At 38.8% G+C, this 21,738-nt stretch overlaps 1 protein-coding gene across 1 annotated transcript; it reads left to right on the forward strand.

Moving 5' to 3' along the window:
* Positions 1-20,407: 20,407 nt before the first annotated feature.
* MC3R (melanocortin 3 receptor) lies at positions 20,408-21,427 on the forward strand (the record flags this gene model as incomplete). Its single annotated transcript, XM_084296796.1, has 1 exon — positions 20,408-21,427. The coding sequence occupies exon 1, from the start codon at positions 20,450-20,452 to the stop codon at positions 21,425-21,427; it is 978 nt and encodes a 325-aa protein (XP_084152922.1). The 5' UTR covers positions 20,408-20,449.
* Positions 21,428-21,738: the final 311 nt, after the last annotated feature.

Genomic DNA, 21,738 nt, shown 5'->3' on the forward strand with positions numbered 1-21,738 from the left:
AACATTTATCAAAAGCTTTTCAACTGTTTTTATCAAGGCTGCAGCAAGGCACACCAATGAAAATGCAGAAGTTCTCAGTGTGAAATAGTTTCCAGCTTGTGTGAAGGATGGCCAACATGTTCCGTGTTCAATACCAAAATATAGGTTCACTCAATTTTCATTTTTTCCTTCATGCTTAAGCATTAAATGAAGTTTATCTCTTCCACCGTCACTGTTTTCCTCCAAAATGTTGGTGGCCTCTACAGACACAAATTACATTAAAAATGTAAACAAAGTGAATCTTTTCTTTTAAGTAATTTTTTAATGTGATAAGATAGCTTTATTTCTTGCTGAACATTGTCGTCAGTACAAATGAATTAAGAGGATGCAACTGAATTAAGTAAATAGGTGCAGATTGCCTTTGAAGTAGATATTATGGGAATATTTTCCAAAGCCTTCATTCAGTTATAGTTTTATGCTAGGCACACTGAATACAGGAGTAAAACTCCCATTGATTTCAGTTCCCTGCCACCACAGAAACATGTAGTACATGTCCTGAATACATTAAATGACACTTCATTTCAAAACAATACTTAGTAAGCATGAATTTACTGTATATTTTCTTGGTGTGTTAAGGTAAAACTTTAATGTTATACTACAAAATGGACTAAAATAGAATAAAGGAAGTTCATATAGAAGTATTTCGGCTTGTTACTAAAATAATAATGTTCCATGCCTTTCATTGTCGCAATTAAAATAATCCACAGTGATAAGAACTATCAAGGATTATCATATTTGCTTATTAACATGATGGTCCAATTAATCTTGCGATAAAACAAAGATTACCAGACTATTAAGCAGTGACATCTAATTATTTTGAAGAAAAGTATGCAATATTTCTCTTCACAGACTTACAATCTGATCTTGTGCCCTAGCGTCTTGTAAAAGCATATCAAGCAAGAATTTGGCTGCTAAAATTATTAAAAGCTGAACAATACATGATTCATTATACTCAAGGTTTATTAGATCACATTAGTTAACATGTGCTAAGCAACAAGTATGAAGTGCAAAACAGAGAAGGCAATACTGATTTCATGAATGTTTAAATGAGAACTACCAGGTCTCCATGAATTCTACACTGTTTGAAATGTTTAATGAATAAACTCTTTATTATATTCCATTCAAAATAAGGTCTGAAACTTAAGGGGAAAAAAAAAATAGTATCTCTCTGCTGATGTCTCATTTCTTACCTAACCTCCTCCTCCTTCCCCCCTCCCACCTCCCCCCCCTTCATCCCAGGATTCTGGTTTGTTAATGAATCATCATAACAAAATGTTTAGGTAAAAAGAGGCTCTTTCTCCTTGCCTCCCCCTCTCCTATAGTCTCCCCTTATACTCCAACAGATCTAGCAGAATATAGTCCTTGTCTATATATACACAACTTACACAACTTCACCAAGTTCTTAAGGCTTCCCTACAAAAGCAGACTCCATTTTCCAAGGTCAACTTTCCTGGAACCAGCTCATTGTACATCTAGTTATACTGTGTCGTTAAGTGTTTTCTTAAACTCAGGGAAAAAAAAATCCCTTCAAAAAGATCTTTGACGACATATATTGTGCTGCCACATTCAGGAAGTTGTACCACACTGAGAATGAGACAAGACAGATAAAGGTCCAAATGGTTCTGTAGCAAGAAATTTCACTGAGGGATGTCAGCACCTACTGCTGTAAGGATGATGAGGAAGACATACCTGAGGATGCACTTCAGCCCCTCTCCCACAGGCATTTCCCCTGTTCTTTGTTCAATGGGCTATCTCCAACTGATTAGAAAATGTTAAAGAACTCAGTGCAGTCTCCCTGGGTCTTTTGATCTTACCTTACACAAGAAAGATATTCCCATGTTTTGAGGATTTTTTAGATGGATCAAGGAAAAGCAAGCTCTGATTCCTACACAGAGTATTTTCATGTTGATGTTTAACTCTGTCTACAGTTGATTCTGGTTTTAAATATAAATGCGGCCTCCACAAAGCATGCACCATCTAGGTTCAAAACAAGAGCAGGACCAAGGAACCTGACCTGTCTCAAAAGTCCTTTGCTCTGATCAACACTTGACATTAGCTGCAAGGAGCAGATTGCTCCAGATCTATAACTGAGCTGGACTGACCACCCAATATGTGAAGTCTTTAGAAGCCCCAGAAGGTCAGGAGAAAATTGGATTTCTTACTTGTAGTCTCACAAAAATAGCCCATCTCCAAAGCTACAGGAGCTCCTCCTGAGGCTGGGTACATGTTCATGAATATATATGTCAGAAGATATGGAATCATTTGGCCTTATTTAAACAGAATTGATCCCTTGACATATATACACAGTGAATATCTGCTTTAAGCTACCTTCGAAAAGACCAGGAAAAGAAAAGAATCACCTAAGAGAGGTGGCCTTTAACTAAAAGTCTAGCAAAAAAAATTGTATGGGAAAGCCATGGGGATAAAAGTACTTTAAAATGGTTGATTAAAGTAAAGCAGGCTAGAAAAGCAAAAGGGTTGACAACTGTTCCACCTTACATCAGTCCTCAGAAGACTTAGATGAAAAGCATCAGAAAGACATGCAGTCAGATTTTAAGAGAAGTTCACAAAAAGTTTCAAACATTTTTCTCAGGCTCAATTTAGCTTTGCAAATCACTTGGTGAACATACAACCTGAGCCTTATGCACATGCTTTATTGCAGGCCTTGGGGAGTGAAAGAAAGGAAAAAATATCACCATCTGGTTACAGCTTCCTGTTTTCTGATTCTCATTCATGTAAGCCCTTTCTGGTAGCAAGCATTTGGTTATTTCCACATCTGTGCTGCCCCTGACCTCCCCAGCAGTACCTGCCAAAATAAGAGCAATGATTCATAAGCTGCACCTCAGGCCTGCGCGTCAGTGTTGGGCAATAAACACAGGGGCTGTAGACAGTAAAGAAAGAGAAAACACTGCCAGTCTGAATGTGTGCCTTTTCAACAGCATTGTCATCAACAGCTTCTCCAAATAGATCCCAGCACATCGTTACACTGAATAGTGCCAGATGGGACCTGTAACTTTATTACATTTCAGGTGTCATCTCCTCGGGTGAAGCAATTAATATCTGCCAAGCTGACTCAGTCTTTGGATGACCTGTTACACTGCCCTCAAAAAACACTTGAAAGGCCATGCACGGTGATGTTGCATGGAGGGAACAAAATGCAAAATATGCCCCACGCCCTTCTTCCTCTTTGATGAACCAAAGATGCTGATAAACCAAAAGAGGCTTCATACTCATTTGTGTTCTCACCCTGAGTTTGCTTAGAGCCTCACCTAGCAAACCTTTCTGTGAACATCTCATAAAAGTGGAAGTACACCAACAGAGCAGACTTCTCCTTAGATACCATATTCTTCTCAAAGCACATAGTAATTGCAAGCTAAGCCACTCTTGGTAGCTGCCCAGAAACAACTTAGATCACTCCATCACACCTCCAACCTACACATAACACACCCCTTCCTTCTAATTGCTCTTTACTCCAGGGACTCTCCACCAGTACATGCTATCAGCTTTCCTAGCTAGAGGGCAATTTTCCATGGCTTAATTCTCCAGGTAACAGACTTTCAAACATGCAAGTATTGAAACCAGCAGAATGCTACAAAGACTATATATCTGTCATGCACTCTCAGAGAAATGCAGTAGTGTTGCAAGCTGATGTATATTCAATTCTGACATATCAATCTTATCAAATACCAGTATGATTATCAAAAACTGCATTTGCCTACAATATAAAACACTATTTTCCCCCTCCAATTACCTTATGGAAATTTTTAGTGCAGATAATATATAGTATTAATAAATCCTCTCTAGCAGCAATAGAAAGACAGATCTTCTCTTTTTCCCCCTTCGTATCAGGAAAACCTTGCACATTTCAACTTTCTTAAGAATAAAGCAGAGTACAGAAAAATGTTGTTTCATAACCACCTTCTGCAAACAATTTCTGATATATTAAACCAGTCCACGCTCATATTATGTGCTAATGAATTACATTAAACAATCTACTGCAAATTCCCTACCAATAAAACACAAAGTCATTTCAGTTTCTCGTATGCCACCTCTTCAGTTATGCACAACAAATAGCACTTTCACATAAGCCATAACAGTTTCTGTCTTTACCTGTGAAAAAGTGTCTTGTGTTCTTGTATTATCCATGTCTGTGAAAATTCTATTTGTTTCATCAGTATCCCATAGGGTTACAAACTATAGTTTATTCATGAATCACACCTGCTTTTCTACAGCACGGTTCTCGTTCTCTTCCTTTTTCTCTGCCTCTCTCTCTCTCTCTCATAAAATCTTACAGCCAATGGCTTTTATTAAGTCTTACTTCCTTTTTTTTGCTGAGAACTGAAAGAAACAATAATGATGCTTTGCTTCCTTATGGCAGTTCTGTGAAAAGACAAAAAAGTAGAAGCTGTTTGCTTTTCTTGAACTGATATTTATGTTCCAGAGACTTCCTAAAGTCACTGAGCCATGAATGTTAAAATTATGATCTATTACTGCACATTGGATCTATCTCAACATCTAACACGTTAGTTAACAAAACAAATTCTATACTAAATGTGGCAAAGTTTGCCTAAAGAACTGCAAATACAATAGGCAATTTTCACAGCAATATTTTTATGCACGGCAGCTATCTTTAATGTATGTCTTTAAACTCTACCATGAGTATGTGCATATTGGATCAAAGCATTAATGCACCTGCAGGTTATCTTACAAGATTTCTGTAAAAATGAACAGTGTTTTAGACTCTGCCTTTGTAATCTGTATTTGAAGAGAGTCTAGTGATTAGAAGAGTGGATTAACAGTAAAACATTCTTGAAATCTAACCCCAGATTTGACAAAAGTTTTTTAGCAGCTACAAACAAAATAAACCTTGGTTCCCCTTACTGTGTATGGTGACTTCTATTAACACAAAACTTTATGGAAATTAGATTAAAATTTCTGAACAGATGTGGCTGAAAGGCAGACTCTTCATATTTGGAAATTTATTCTGCTACAAATACAAGCAAAAAGGAAGACAAAAAAAAAAAAAAATCCCCAAAATTCAATTTTTAAAAACATGACAGGAATTGAAAAGCTTTGTTCTGATGGTGGGTCTCATTTCAGCTTTTCTGTACTATACTAATGGCAAGGAATCCTGAACTAGGGCTGCAGTCAGAGACAAGCTGTGGAGAGCAATAGGATGGAGACTTGGCCAACACATTCACATTGCAGGCAGGTCTTCAGATGCCAGAGAAAGGTCTGAAATTTGTGCCTAAGACCAGGATCTGACAGCCACAGAGGATCAACGGCTTCATGAACCCCTTAAGCTCACACTTGCTGTAAATTGTAGACACACCCAGAGAGACCACAACAGCAAATGTGTGGGAGGGAAGGGATTAGAAATTAATTCTCCCAAGATTACTAAAGGCAATACAAATGGAAAGAAAGGTCAATATATGTTAATATAAACAATTTTTAATCATTTGAACTAATTAAAAAATATCTCCTACTCTTTGAAAGAATGTTAGCTTAACAAAGGTCAATAACGTAACAAGGTCCAACTAAGTCCAGAACTTCTAAAGAAATATTTTTTGAAAGACTGTCTTTTAATGCTTTCAGTTCTGACTGTTCTATGTCCAGCATGACAGGATTGAAATTTTTCACAAAAAATGGAAAATGAAATCATGGGAAGCATGTTTCTTTGACAGCTCTCCTAAGTCATTTGCTTAAAATAAAATAGCAACTAGTTCATCCAGAATCAAATTTGTAATATTGGCCTATTCTCCCTTTGAGTCTCCAGCCCTTGAGGGACTGATTTTCCTTTTAAATGAAAGAATCAAGGAATGTTTTTGTATAATGTAATTACAGTACTGCAGAATATTTTAGAATGGGAAAATGACAGGTTTCTCTTATAAAGGTTCTACAGAGATATTAGATAGGCTTTTTTTTTCCCTCTGCTCTCTGCTGAACAGCATTTTCTGCAAGGCTACGAAGTATGTGAGAAAGTAGTTAATCAGAACAGAGCTCAATTGCTACTTTTAGAGCAAACATTTTCAATTAATCTGAAGTCGTTAATTACACCTTCCTTTATTAAAGGCTCTGGTGTAATTTTCTTTTTTTCTTCCAAGTTAATTGATTCAAACATATGCCAGGATCATGCATTGCAGCAAACACATGGGAAAATTCTGTACTTATATACACAACCTCCAGTGAAGAAGAAAACAATACAGAAAAGGGTTTTGAACCAACACGCAAGAGCCAGAACACTGTGTGTTTTTTTTTGACTGATACACAAAGTAAATGTTTTGTATCAGAAACATTTATTTTACTTCAGAGCAACATACACAACTCTGGCAATAGGAAAAAGACGGTGTCAAAGACGATTTTGAAAACTCTTTTCCTTCTATTTTGGTACTTACACTAAGTGCATTTGCTGCTAAGCAGGTGCATCTTTTGCATGGAGAAGCATACCCTGCCTTGCTTTGACCTTGCTGAAAGTGCTGTTGCCTGTCTGACTTGCTGGCCACGATCACTAAGACTAGTCCCACTCCCTCCAGCACAAACCTGTCATGCTTTATTAGACTTTTTAGCCTAAAAAGACAATTAAGATGTCTCAGATTTACAGAGATTTTGAACAGATTTTTCCTTGGTTTTCATGCCCAACCTCAAATGTGAACCTCCATGTCAGCCTCCTGATTTGCTGTCCTGCTTCTCACATCCACCAGGGCCCTTGCAGGCATGACTTCAAATGCCAAAAATCAGATATTTTCTTACCCACTTTTTAAACATGCTAAATCCACATGAGTTTTCCAATAGCATATTGTGGATAACACTGCATGAACTTATTTTGTGTTTTTGTGGAACTTCAAAAAAAAGTTCTGAGACAAGTGCACTTCAGAAGCACCAAGCAATAGAACGAGAAGAAATGGCCTTAAATTGCACCAGGGGAGGTTAGGTTGGGTCTTAAGAAAAAATTCTTCAGTGAAAGGGTTATGAAGTATGAGAACAGGTTACCCAGAGAAGTAGTTGAGTTGCCTTACCTGAAGATCTTCAAAAACCACGTAGACATAGTGCTTAGTGGCATAGTTTAAGGGCAGACTTGGCAGTGCTAGTTCAAAGGTTGGACTAGATGATCTTAGAGGTCTTTTCCAACCTAAATGATTCTGATTCTATCAACCAGAAATATTTCATTAATAAGCAAAAGACAAAAAAAGTGTCAAATTTTTGTTTCATTAAAGAATTTTCCTAAACATCTGTATACCGAAGAAAAGGACATAATGAAATAAGTCATTTCAGGCTGAAAAATTAGTCTTGTTTCAACACATCAAAATGATCCATCCCCCCTTTTAAAAATAAATAAATAAATAAGTTCATTTAAAAAAAAAAAAATGTTTCTCTTTGAAGCATAAATATTTCAGCAAGGCTGGAATGCCCTCCAAAAATATTTTAGACTTGAGAAACAAAGCCTTTCTCTGGAAATTGTTTTACCTCAGAATTACTGCCTAAACCTATAAGTGGGCCCTTTCGTTCTTTCCTCTGTGCAATGGTGTTGAAAATGAGAGGAAGCTGCAACTCCTAATGACTCCATTGTGTAAGGTGAGGCTTGACCTAGTGCAACTGCAAGCGTACCAAGGGTGCTAATCAGCAGACAGTGAAGTGAGGAGACGTGCCAATAGTAAATCAAGGAAAAAAAAAAAAAAAAAAACTTAGGAGGTATGGAGGAGGGGAAGATGAGCAATTGAAGAGAGAACAGTTCACTTTTCTAATGGAGGTATGAAGAAAGGAGAAAAAGGCTGAAAGGCCCAGAAGCAGTAGAACATCTCCTCTGAAGGAAGCATATCGTAATTACAAATACAGGTTTTAGCTAGGTTAACAGGTGGAGCAAGGAACTACGTGAGATACCGAAAAAGAAACATCCTGGCATTAAGGGCTGGCACAATAAAGCGCTTACATGCACTGCTCAGCAACCAAAGGAGAGACATTGCCTTGAACTTCAAACACAATAGACAAAAACGGTTGTCAGTGAGAAGGGAGGGCAGGTCGAGGGACACTCCTAGGTGCAAAGGAGAACCCCACAAAAATACCTGACCCAGAGGCTGCTGGGCCCATGTTTTACACCAAATGTCTGCAGTGATCAGCTGGCTGAGCACAGGCATCCTTCCTCCCCCAACTCCTCCTGCCACAGAAGCTTCACAGTTTGGGGGTTTAATTATTCTATCTCAGTTACTGTTTTAAAGCCACCAGTTTAGCAGCCCTGGGGGGGCTTTACAACACGAGCAGCCCTGCCAGCATGCTGCAGCCCATGACTCAGACAGTCTCAGCCAGATCCTCCAGGCTGAAAGGGGAGGATAAAAGGAGTGGCCAGCCTGGTCCTCCTCACACCTGAAAGTGCTAATCCTCACACAGGCATGTTTACTTTTACAGAGACAGAGGATGTCTGGGGCTATGCTGTAGGGGTAGTTTAAATTTTCACAGTGCTTAGAGCCCCTTCTTTCCCTCTCCACCCTGTGATGGATGAGAACAGTGGAAGGCCACTGATAAATATTTCAAGGTGTAAGTTCCTATAGACACCACACACACCTTTGCATTAAAATAATAATAATAATTAATTAATAATAAATAAATAAATAAGAAAAAAGCCAAGAAGGCTCTTTCTTATGCCTAGGATTTGGGAAGGGGTAATTCTCCCTCAATCTACTTGAGTACAGCAAGAGAGCATGGAAAGCCCTGATACAGATACGTTCATTTCAGTTCCCTTTCACAGGGAAGCTGATTCCAGCACAGCACACAGAGGGACAGAAGCACAGCCCAGAGCCACCTCAGAAAGAACCTTGCTCCCAGTGGAGAGGCAGCAGGGTTCACCCCTGCTCCGGAGAGAAGCTGCTTCCCTGCCAGGAGGTGAAGGTGACTTTCTCCTGCCTCTGCCACTATCTAAAAGGAGTCAGTCTGGGCTCAGAGCCTGTTCAGTAAGCACTTTCTCCTGTTCTCTGCATACTCGCAGAGGGGCTGCACTGCAGGGAATAGGGCCACCGCTGTCATCATCATCTTTTCCCTTTGGGTTGGCCTGTCAGAGAAGCTCAAGAGGCTGCATATGACCAGGGAATGATATGCTGACTCCTTTAAAGAGCAGAGTAAAAATCCCCATGAGAGTTGACAGATCTTGTGTCTGTCACGTCTTGTGAGTCTGCAGCAGCCACAGGCACTGGGGCTGCACCTTGCAGCACAAACAGCAGCAGTGGCCAGTCACTTGGCAGCATGCTGGGCTGGCTACAAGGAAACAGAAGTATTTACCGAGAGAAGTAAGGATTTGCAAGAAATGGAGGAAGTGAGGGAAGGGGATATTTTCCAAGTTTTCCGCCTCTACAGACACAGGTGAATAAAACCCAGATGATATGCAAATTCCTTCAGAGTGCTTTGAATTCTGTGGAAATGTTTGACTCAGTGGAGAAGCCAAGAAGTATCCAAACAGAAACCCTTGGCAATTTAAAAGAAAATATTTTTTAAATTAAATCACATAAATCACCTAAATATCACCTCTGCTTTCTAACATATGCAAAAATCCAATACTTTGAAGCAAAGTGGATATTTTAGGCTGAAATGGACATTCTCATCTTCATTACATGTGATGGATACAGTGACCATGCCAACAAGTACTGAACGAAACAGGAAAACCAACCAAAAGTGAGAAGGAAACTCTCTTTCAGGGTTATTTGCCTTTCCTGTTTCCCTAGTGAATATCTAGCACAGAAATTGATCATGTTGCAAGTTTTAGGTATTTCTTTTTGACCCAATTTTGATCCTGGTTTTAAGCAAGAAAAATATTTATGCGCAACAGATCGTGCTACGCTGAACTGGAAGATCCCCTGTGCATTAAATGCAAGAAAATAAAGGAGGTGGGGAGTTGAATGAAAGATTAATAATTTAAAATGAAAACTTCTAACAAGCATGAGTCCATGAAGTTAAATTCAGGTTGAGAGTGACATCTAGTGATGCTCAGACACAATCCTCACACAACTGTTGCCAGTATTTGCAATGTTTTCCCCTATAAAACCTTCACAAGGTACACAAAGTCATAATGCTTAATTTCTTCTACATTTGTGTAAATTTCTTAAGTTGAAAGTGAAAATAACATATTGTGATATGAAGAAGCAGCAGTTTATGTTCAACCTTTCCACCTGAACTCAGACTAGGTCATGTCTGAATCCTGGCAGGTGGGAGCTCAGACTCCCCATCCTCCTGGCCAGGTCAGGAGCAAGCTGGCTGTAAGCCAGAATTTCTCAACTTCATTTTAGTTTTCTTGTTTAGTTCATATTTGTGATTTTGAATTAAGGACCAAGAAAAAGCTTGCTGGAAAAGTTAATTGAATGTACATGACAATCTCTGCAGTTTTTCTGCCGGGGGCAGGGGAGAGAGGGGTGTTTTCAATGCAGAGGTCACTTGAGCTAGTTCTTTCTCCTTCCCTGAAGCCTGTCCACACAAAAGTACAGATTACAAATGTGCCAGGGCTTGGACAACACTCACCATGACAGCCAAACAGGGACAGCTGAGAGGGACAAGGCAGCTAGGCCAGGACTGGCAGCAGGGCTGTGTGTCTGACCCTGCAGGACAATTGGACACCTGGGGGCTGCCAGCCTGCAGGGATGCCCCAGAGTTGGGCAGGGGAAGGCCATGCCAGCCCCACTGGCTGGATATGCAGAGAATTTGAATAGTTTCTATATGTTTCACCAGAAACACAGCAAAAGAAATACTTTCCTGTAGAACATCGTTTTATCACATTCTATTTTTTTTCAGGTAATTTGGGTTAATTTTGTAATGAATTCAGTGTGCACGCTTTGCATGAGTAGTGTAAGAACCCAGAAGAGTACGTAAATAAATAAATAAAATTACAGGACCTAGGAGACAGAGATTATATCTATTCATTAAAATGGAAAAGTACATGCTGCCTAAATGATGAGAGCTTTTTTGGTTTTGTTTTTGCTTCTTTTTTAAAAGAAAACATTCATTTTTCTTTTTTCTTTTTTCACTGTTTTGTATAGTATGTTCTGCAAAGCATAGTGTCAGTTTGATTGTTAAATAAAGCAGATCAGTAATTAGCAATAGAGCTAATCGTTATTCTTTTGTTAATTGGTAATGCACAACCTACTTAGTCACTGAATTTGAACAACAGAGTTTTTCCCAGTCTTTGAGAGTGGATCCTTGTCACCATCAAGAAAAGAACAGAAACAACCCACGCGTTGCTAAAAATAACAGTTCTTCATCCACTCAAGCCATTTCCTGCAAGCTCCCCACTGTGTGCAACAAGCACTAATAAAAGAAATGTCAGAGCAGGGCTCCCCGGTGCATCCCCTGCCCTCCCAGCTGGCCGCTCAGTGCTGGGGGACCACACCAACCCCAGGCCCTGAAAAAAAGAAAAATCACTTGCCCAGAAGGTGTGGTCTAATCTGACTGGGATATCTGTAAAATTGTTCCTCTCGAGCTGAGCTGAACCTTGGCTGCCTTTAGCAGCACTGCTCATGCCTGCTTGCCCTGCCACAACCCGTGCTTTAGTCATGAAAGCTTTGCTGAAGTTGGTGACACTACACAGAGCCCCATTTTAACTCATATTTCAACCTCTTACAAAGCATTTCATACACAGTCGTACACACCTGAATATCAGTCTTGCCTTGGTAATATTAATGGTGCATCCAATGACAAACCCTAAAGCTAAGCAAGTTAACAACATGTGGTATTCCAAATATATAAAATATACAAAAAAAAAAATATATAGGCAGCTCTATATATTTACTCCTCTGTGGCACAAGATGGCACCAGACACTTCCCTAATCTCAGTCTGTTACAAAAGTGGACAGGCAAAGCAGTTTAAACCAGAGCTGTATGTATGGGTTTAAGTGACAGGAGCCATAAGGCACTGGACTCCACCAGCTGTGTTCAAGATGTCCACTAGCCCTCGGGAGTGCCTGGGGCACAGAAGGATGCCTCTTCTCCTGAGAACTTCAGCCTGTCACAAAAGTTTTTTGGTATTGACAGAAGCAATCATTAGAAAAATAAAAAAAATAAAAATAAAAAAATAAACAACAACAGATCACTGTTACCTCCTGATATTCCCTCTATTTCATTCTGTTCACTGCACCATATACTCAGACAACTCTAGTGTAGTTGCTTCCTCTGTTTTAAGTCTTGCCCAGCAAATGACAGGATAAGAGTAAAGCAACAAGCATCCCAATACAATCTCTATGTCTTAGATAAGTTGACTGATGACATATTGATGGCTGGATCTGCATGTGCAGTTGACCATCCTTGTGCACACAATTAATCCTGTTGCAGGCTTTAGACAGGAGTCTTGCAAACACCAAGCATTCACCAAAACCTTCACCCTTCTTTACACGTGCAGTGGTGTCATTTTAAGATCAAGCAAGGCAGTGAATCATGAGCACTTCAGCACAGTCACAAGCCCAGCTTTTCTGAAGAATTAGCTATTACACATCACCTAACTCAACAAGCACAAAATGGATTTCTAGATCCTGGCTTTTAAAAATTATAGACAGAGATGTTGTTCAAATAATAAAATTAATCTAAATTAATTTTGCCTTTGGGCAGGTCCTTTTGGCTCTGTCTCTGAAACAACATCCACAAGAAAACAGGCCTGTAGGCATGGTCCTGGGCAGCAGCAGCAGAAAACCAAAATTGTCTAAATCTAGACCTTGCCAATTTTCCCTCCAGAAATCATTCATCATCATCCTGTATTTGACAAGGTAAGGAGCACTCAGCTACATTCTCTTCTGTATTTTTAGCCATAGCTGTTATTTAGAAACCTTAGCCACCAATGTTTGCCAGTGGCAGGTGATTACTAAGAGCTTTTTGAAATTCCAGCATCAGTGTCACTGTTTCTTATCATTGCAATATTTGCTGGGGAGTGGAAAGAGGGAGGGGAAGTCCGAAGAATTTGGATTCACACATCACTTCTCACTTAGTATGAGAAGTGAAGATACAGATTCCAGGAAAAATATTTGCCCGGCTTCACACAACTAGGGGACTACAGAAGGGAAAACCCAAAGCTCAGGCTCATGGCCCCAGTGTGTTTACCCCCCTGCTTTTCATGGATTGAGACCTCAGTGAGAGGGAAAGTAGAACTACATTTGAAAAGAAGAATCTTGTGTTCAATAGACAGGAATTAGGTACTCTGGGTTTGAATCTCAGTCACATAATATCATTATATCTCTACCGCAGAATGATAGGAGCATGTTATTCCCTTTCCTGCTTTGACATCTAATTAGCCAGCAAAGGAAAGATAACCCAGTAGGCATGGGTGTGTGTCTACAGCAGGGACAGATCTCTGGACACCTTGTTAGCATATGATCTCCCCAGACAGTCCACAAAAGCCTTTTAAGCTAATATTTCTTGGAGGAAGAAAGGCATCATCAGATCACATAAAGAAAATCCTCGGTAAAATTAAGCATATATATTGTTAATATATTATATGCACACATATATTAATATTATTATTTTATGTTTATATATATATATAACTACCAGAGTAGAAGACAGAAGGGAGTCGGGGGAAGCAGGAGGGGGATGAAGATTCACCCTGTCCACCTGAAAAGAAAAAAAAATGCTGGGTAGTGACAACGTTCTCTTTCAGAAAACTATGAACAAGGGACATCGTGAAATCAGACTTCACTGGTTTAGGGTTATGTCACCTGCATCCTCTGAGCCCAGGAAAGCAAGGTTGCAGAATGGTTTCAGAAGTTTCTAAGCTGTCAGCAAAAGTGTCCTTGGTGAATTCAGATGAAATCTAATTATTTCTGCCATCAGAAGTTAAGTAAGATTGAAGATGGATGTAACCTTTTCATGGCAATACCTTTTCTTGTCAAGAAAACATTCAGTACTTACAAAATGTCAGCTTTTCTTCTTTTAAATGGGAAAATGTGCTATTCAAAAACCCCTAACTATACATTATCATCAAATACAAAGAAATATGCGTAAATAACCTTGAGTACTTGAACTGAAGAAAAAACACATGCACACAAAACCATGAAAGGCTGTGAGTCTAAATAGATGTTGCTTCAGTTTTCATTACCAAATGGGTACAAGGCTTCACAAATCACATTTGCTTTCTAAATGTATTTAGCTTTCCATATCAGGAAGATTCTAACAGAAAATATTCTGTATTTACACACTGTGGTTTGACATTACTAGGAAAAAAAAAAAATAATGCAAATTTCAGAATCCAGAAAAGGGAAGCACTCTGATCCTGAAGAGAGTTTAAATCTCATTTTACCCCGAAGGGCCAAATCCCTGGGAGCAGCAGTATGACTGTGCCAGTGTGGTTGGTTTAATAAACAGACACAGGCTTTTGCTATTTGTAGTTACAGCTAAATCTAAGCAGTAACTAAAGATTGTCTCACTCCATTCTAGAAGTTATTTACAAATAGCGATGCAGATAAAAACACTGAAGCTGAATTTCTTTTTACAGCTATTGTATTAAGGTCACATCTGTCAAACACGAAAAGAACAGAATTGGAAAACCTTGGACCAAACTAGCAAGACAGAAACTAGGCTTAACAGATAATTAAAATTAAAGGTTAGGTTCCAGAAGATTTTATCACAGCAGTAAACACTCATGGGACTTTCTTTCCCCTGCTTTCTTTTCCTTCTTTTTTCCTTTCTTCAAATTTAGTCAGCCAAGGATGTTTCTTTTGCAGTCTTCATGTGAGGTCATGCACAAATAGACAGAAATAAAAGTACATGTTTTAAACAGCCTGAAACTGATACTTCTGCAAGTTTGGGACTGGCTGGTGTCAGGTACAGCACACAGTACATCTCTAGTACTTGTGGAGTAATAGTATCAGAAAAAAAAGAAAAAAAAAAAAAAAAAAAAAAAAAAGAAAAGAAAAACAGCACCTACAGCTCAGCCTGGCACCACAGAGCAATGAGATTTGTGAAGACAAAGGCTGCAATATTTTCCAGAGACACATAGAAAATACTCCAGGGATTCTTGGCACTGACAAAGCTGAACAGCAGAATGCAGCTGGCTCAATCATATCTGCTTGTCTTTCAACGTTTACGTGAGAGCACAAAACTGATACTCAGTGTTATTAGTCTAAAGCACTTAAAATCCAATGAATAAGACAGAGCGCCTGCAGGTGCTGGGAAGTGTTTTGCAATCAGATCTGCTTTGTCTCCTTTTGAACTTGGATGAGAAAAAAAACCTGTGTATCATGTCCAAAAGTTGAGTCTGGTTAAATTAACTTGTTAACAGGCTGAAATTATAGAAACATTCATCTAAAAGCCACTTTGCTGTAATCACTACTAGACGTTCCTGTTCCTCACTAATCACAAAGGTTGGCAGACCCTCTCTCCACTTGCAGTACTGGAGTTTTTTGCTGCAGCCAGGGTAGAAAGGAAATTGAAAGAATCAACTCTGAAATGCTGTGAACTGCAAGCATTCTATTTAAATAGGGTTTCAGTTGGTTGTATCAGGTGAGGATCTACTCTTACTATTTGAAAATCTCTTCTAATAATCTGATACAAATATGTGCACCCTCTATTCATCTCAGATTCACTCTTGCCTCAGATCGTAGTGAGCCTCAGAGTATAAAATAACTTTATTAGCTATGGGCTTGATTGCAAAATGTATGAAATACAACTTCTTGAAGGAACACAATCGATATTTTTCCAATATTGCATCTGATTCTGCAGTCTATGAATGACAGTAGCAAAAATGCTTCCGCAAAGCTGTTACTCTAAAACTTTCATAAAAACCACAGCATTTTAGTGGACAGCACTTAATCATCCAAGTATTTAAGATAGTGTCATCATATGTCCTTTTTGCCAGATTACTATGAGGTTCCTGCTTCCATTTTGTTGTGCATTGATAACCTGAAAGCAAAAGAGCCCAAACCAGATTTCCACTATTTTTAATAACTAGTGATATCTTCATTACTTCAGTGAAAAATATTAAATGATTTTTTTTTTTTTTCTTGAACTAGGTCGCTACTCAACAGGTTTATAATCTACAAATTATCTGGTGAATAAGATCTCCAGTTTAATTCATTGCATTTGTCAAGTATTCTATTACCAAAAACTAAAATTCTATTGAGTCAAGAGTTCAGCACAGAATAACTCTGTGTGTCAGTAGAGAGCTGAGTAACCACCACGAACTGCCCAGGTCATGAATTCAAGCACATGTTTAAAGATATTTCCAAATCAAAGCCTGTAACATAATGGGCACTCTAGAAAGATGCACAGAATACAAAAACAGTGTACCGTGCTTTTGCTTCACTGAGATAAAATATTTTTATTTTTATCTAAGTCTTTTTTTATAAAGAGCAAAACTGAGGAGAAATCTTCAAAAGTATTTCAATCACTATTTTGGCTATTTGGAGCAGCAGGAAAAGAGTAATTACCTGTTGAATAGGAATAGCTGCCTGTTTATTATTCTATGACTTCCTTTAAATTTTCCAATTTGGTTTGGCACAAACTATTGTTGAAAAAGAGTGAAAATAAAATAAAATGATATGCATTTATCAGCTGATACCAGATTGATTCTTGTGACAAGTGTTAAACAAGGTTTTTCATTCAACATCATCACAAGAGAAATATGTTTAAAAACTCTATTATCCACACTTAGCAGTAAAGGTTATTTTCTCTTTACCTTTCCCTGAGGATTATACAGTTTTTCTTGTGAAGAAACAAGTGAGTAATAATAGCAAGTAACCCAAAAAAAAAAAAAAAAAAAAAAGGCATGATCAGTATATATCTCGGGAAAAGCAGCAGGAACTGACAGCTGAGTGTCATCAACTTATGTTAATATTTATAATAATATGTTATTGCAAAATACATTGCAAAATTTCATTTCATGTAGGCTTTCCAATTCTGAGCAGAGCAATCCCTAACACCTTCTGAAAATGAGGCCTAAGGTGTCTTGTGCAAGCACAGCTTCTTCCCATTTTTGCAAAGACCTTAGAGTTGGCTTGAGCTTGCAATCAGACACATGATGCTCAAGCCCACTATTTTTAGCACTTAATGGCAAAGCTAATAGTGCCATTAATCCAATCCGCTATATAACATTCAATTTCCACTTCAAATTACATCTCAGTGCAAATGGTAGCTTGATTCCCGCTGTCAGATGCATTTGGAAAATCATGATGAAACATATTTAATGACTTCTGATTCTCAGATTCAGCTGACATATGGGAAACCTGTAGCAGTCTTTTGGAACAGTGTAATGGAGAATTCGAGAGTTGATATTTACAGAACTGAAACCGAAAATAATTTTTTAGCCTGGACTGAAGTAAAGAGTGACATTTCTTGTAAGCCATGTTCAGTCAGCCTGGATGCTTTCCGTGTGCCTCATCCCCTCATTCTGACTCTCCCAACTGGATGTGGCTAAGCCTGCTTTGCTGTTCTTTTTCCTTTTACACCTTCTATATTCTTCCTACCGCATGTGATTGAATTCCTTTTAATCACATCTTGTTTTTTTTTTTTTCTTTTCTTTTTTTCTTTTTTTTCTTTTTTTCTTTTTTTCTTTTAATGGCATGTGTTTCTAGAAGAAAGAAGTCATTGCCTTTATTATCCAAAAAAATGCAAGGAAATTAATAGGTTTCCTTAGAAAAAGAGAAGCTGCAAGCTCTGTTGTTGTTTGTTTTTTTTTTGTCTTGAGTCATTTCTCCAGCTAATGGCTATTTAAGGATCAAATCATGATATCCAAGGCAATAAATTATATAAGATGATTCACTCGTGCTTTATACTAATCATGACTCAATTCTGGTTTTGCATGTTAACTCTAGAGACACCTTTTTTATTCTGAAGAACTAACGAGCATAGTGCAGTACATTTGCTGTGCCCAGCCAGATGGGGAAGAGAGGACTGGAATTTAAATGACAAAACACTCCTGGGAATTTATTTACATGGGGGTAGCTAAAACATTAGTGCCCCTCCATCAGCAGGTAGTCCAGAGCCAAGCTCAGAAGGATGCTGTACCTCTTTGTGTACCTCAGGTGTGGGCACCCTTCTCCATGACAGGGAACTCTGCCTTCCATCCTGCTCTCACCAACAAAACAACCTCCACCTGCAACTTCACAAGACAATGCACAAGTAAGCTTGCAAGGAGGGAATATCCTGCCCAGCCTTGGGATCCTCCTCTGTTGGAAAGACAACATTTATTAGGACAGTGAAAATCACTATATCCAGAAATCACTATCTTCAGTGCACTCCATCAGCTCAAGAGAGCTAGCAAGAAACAACTGAGGTTCGTTGCACAAAATAAAGGCAGCTGCTCTAGGCATAAATCCATAACTGCTACACTCTAGAGGGGGCAATATATTTTCCCTATCATGGGATTAGAGGAATGGGAGAGATATTTTGTTGTTTTAATTTATCTGCTTTGAAACACATCACTGTGAATTTAGGGAGAGACTTTGAAAGATCAATTAAATTCTTTACAATGTTAACTGGACAAATTGTTGGGCAAGTCCCCAGCTTATTTTACATATTAAAATTCCGGCAATGGATGCCGCCCTTGCACACGTATCATTTGAAGTCTGAATTTGAGATTGAATTATTGGTGCATGTTAATGAAACTGTGGGCTCAGAAAGAAAATGAAAAAGATTTTTCACTTTCTGAGCTAACAAACCTGTGATAGAAACTCCAGATATCAGTACATGTGACACAACATTGCTTTAATTCTACAGAACTTCTGTGAAAACACCAGTCATGAAATACACAGACATCAGTTAGTGCTTCCAAAAAAAAATCAAATTAAAAAAATCACTACACAGCTATAGTGTGACTAAATAATGTGCAAAGAAAATCCACCTTGTGCTTGCCACCTCCTTTACATGGTAACTGGTCCCACACAGGCTAAAATCAGTACAATTCCACGTAAGGGGTGGCCTCCCAGCAGAAAAAGCAGCTACTGGAAGGAAGGTTTAATTTTCAAAGAGTAAAGAAAGGTAAGGGTGCATGGAAATTTATTCAATTTCTCCAACAGAGGTGCCTAGCTGGGGATCATCGTTAGCTTAAGGGATGACAAAAAAGTTCAAGTGCAATTAGGTCGGAAGAAAAGATTACTTCAGGTCAATGGACATGCTTCCAAGGAAAACAGACCAACATTAGATTTCCATTCTTGTGAACTGAACAATAGTATAAATAATAATAATTATTATTATTATTATTAATAATAATAACAATAATGGGGATGGGGAAGACAAATGAGGCAATTGAACTTGAAGAACCCTGTCCTTGAAGCCAAAGTTAGCAGAGCTGGTTTGGAAAGTGTATTCATCTAAAAATTCACTTCCATGTAATACATTCAACAGCTAGTTGAGGGTCTGGGCCACCTGGGGTAACCCTTCACTGCCTATACAATATAATCCACTTCTGAGGCAGGGGGAGAGGAAAAAATATATGTATTAACTAGCAAGAGTTGGTTAAGCCTTTAGGCTGTCTGAGCTAGGCCAGGGAAGAGGCACAATGCAGAGGAGACAAGCACCCGCACTTTGCTTCACTTGTGAGCAAGGAATTTGGGAATCAAAATAAACAAACAAACAAAGCCCAAACCCAAATCATTTGTGAGCAAGAAATTAAACCCCCAAGAGCTTGTTTCTGACGAAACCAACACTATCTAGCTTTCAGAGCATGTCAGCTAGAGCTCTGGCTCTGGGCAGAAGGAGTGTAGAGCAATATAGTGCATGGGCACCCTACACACTTCTGAGCACCCTTTTTTTATTATTATTTTTCCCCCAGATGAATTTTAGGGCAAATCGATCATATTTGTTATCTGCAGAGGGCGCCAGACAGTTTCAGATCCGCTGGTGGATCTAGCGAGGGGATGCTGTACCTGGTGGTTGCAGCTGTCACTCAGAAAGGTGCTTGCTCTCTAATGGCCACTGCTCTGCAAGGAGGATGTAGTAGGAGTTGTTTTTTATTTCATGCATGTATAAACCCCTTGGTTCTTTTTTTTTTTTTTTTTTTTTTTTTTTTACTTTTCTTGCCACTGAAGTAGCAAGAGATGCTTCACACAAGCTGCAACACACTAACCCACACTGGCCCCAGCCAGCTGACAGCAGCAGATGGGGAAACTGCCTGCTTTTAATCACCAGAATTAGAACCAGCAACGTGCTGCTGATGATTTTTCCCTTCAGAGAAAACTGTCTGATGCCTGATTTGAAGCTCACTTTCTTCTAAGGCAGAAGAGCAGCCTGTGACTGACACAAAACTCACTGTAATTGAAGATTTTTTTTATTTTTTTTTTTTTTTTATGTTTCTACTTGCAAAATCGATTAACAAAAACTCCTGCTTGATTCCATCCCATGTGCACAACAACAACTTGGAAAGCTTTTTTTTTTTCTTCTTTTTTCCTTTTCCTCCTTTTTTTCAACCTTTGCTCTGTCAGGTCTGTAATCCCTTGTGAATTCAAGTCTTTTGCTGACAATGAATACCACACACTTTGCCTTTTCATTTCAGCCTGTGCTGCTTAATGTCACCGAAGACTTCAATGACTCAATCCTCAACAACAGAAGCAGCGATGGATTTTGTGAGCAGGTCTTCATAAAAGCTGAGGTCTTCTTGACTTTAGGGATCATCAGCCTGCTGGAAAACATCCTTGTCATTCTTGCAGTCCTGAAGAATGGAAACCTACATTCTCCCATGTATTTCTTCCTGTGTAGCTTGGCTGTGGCAGATATGTTAGTGAGCATGTCAAATGCCTTGGAGACCATCATGATTGCAATCCTGAGCAACGGCTATTTGATCATTGATGACCACTTTATTCAGCATATGGACAATGTGTTTGACTCAATGATATGTATTTCTTTGGTAGCCTCAATTTGCAACCTCTTGGTTATAGCCATCGACAGGTACATAACTATTTTCTATGCTCTCCGTTACCACAGTATCATGACAGTGAAGAAAGCTTTAACCCTGATTGTGGTCATCTGGATCGCTTGCATCGTCTGTGGCATCATATTCATTGCCTACTCAGAAAGCAAAACTGTCATTGTTTGTCTCATCACAATGTTCTTTACCATGCTCTTTCTCATGGCCTCCCTTTATGTTCACATGTTCTTATTTGCACGCCTGCATGTTAAGCGCATCGCTGCCCTCCCTGTGGACGGGGTGCCCTACCAGCGCACTTGCATGAAAGGAGCCGTCACCATCACTATATTACTAGGTGTCTTCATTGTTTGCTGGGCACCTTTCTTCCTTCACCTCATTCTCATTATTTCTTGCCCAATGAATCCATACTGTGTCTGTTACACTTCACATTTCAATACCTATCTGGTCTTGATAATGTGCAACTCGGTAATTGATCCGCTTATTTATGCCTTCCGGAGCCTGGAGATGAGAAAGACTTTCAAAGAAATAGTGTGTTGCTGTTATGGCATGAGCATGGGACAGTGCATGCTGTAAACATCTGGCTTTGTGTTGAGAATAGAGAGAGGATACATACAATAAGTGTATGAATATATACAAGTATGCAGATACCTAGCAAGTCCATTTTAAAAGCCTTGCTTGAAGGAAGGGCACAGGGAAAAAGAAGAAAAAAAGAAAAAAATATATATATTTAATGCCTTGATTTATACTTTTCAAAATGAGAAGGATTTAACTAAATGATTTGAAGTTATTTAAAGAGTTGTAACAAAATTAAATCAAAAGCAGTTTGCAAAATAGATCAAAAAACTTACTGGGAAGAAAAAAAAAAGAATCCTGAAAGTGAATGC

Source organism: Netta rufina (genome assembly GCF_964035555.1).
Source record: "Netta rufina genome assembly, chromosome: 16".
Taxonomy (NCBI): Eukaryota; Metazoa; Chordata; class Aves; order Anseriformes; family Anatidae; genus Netta; species Netta rufina.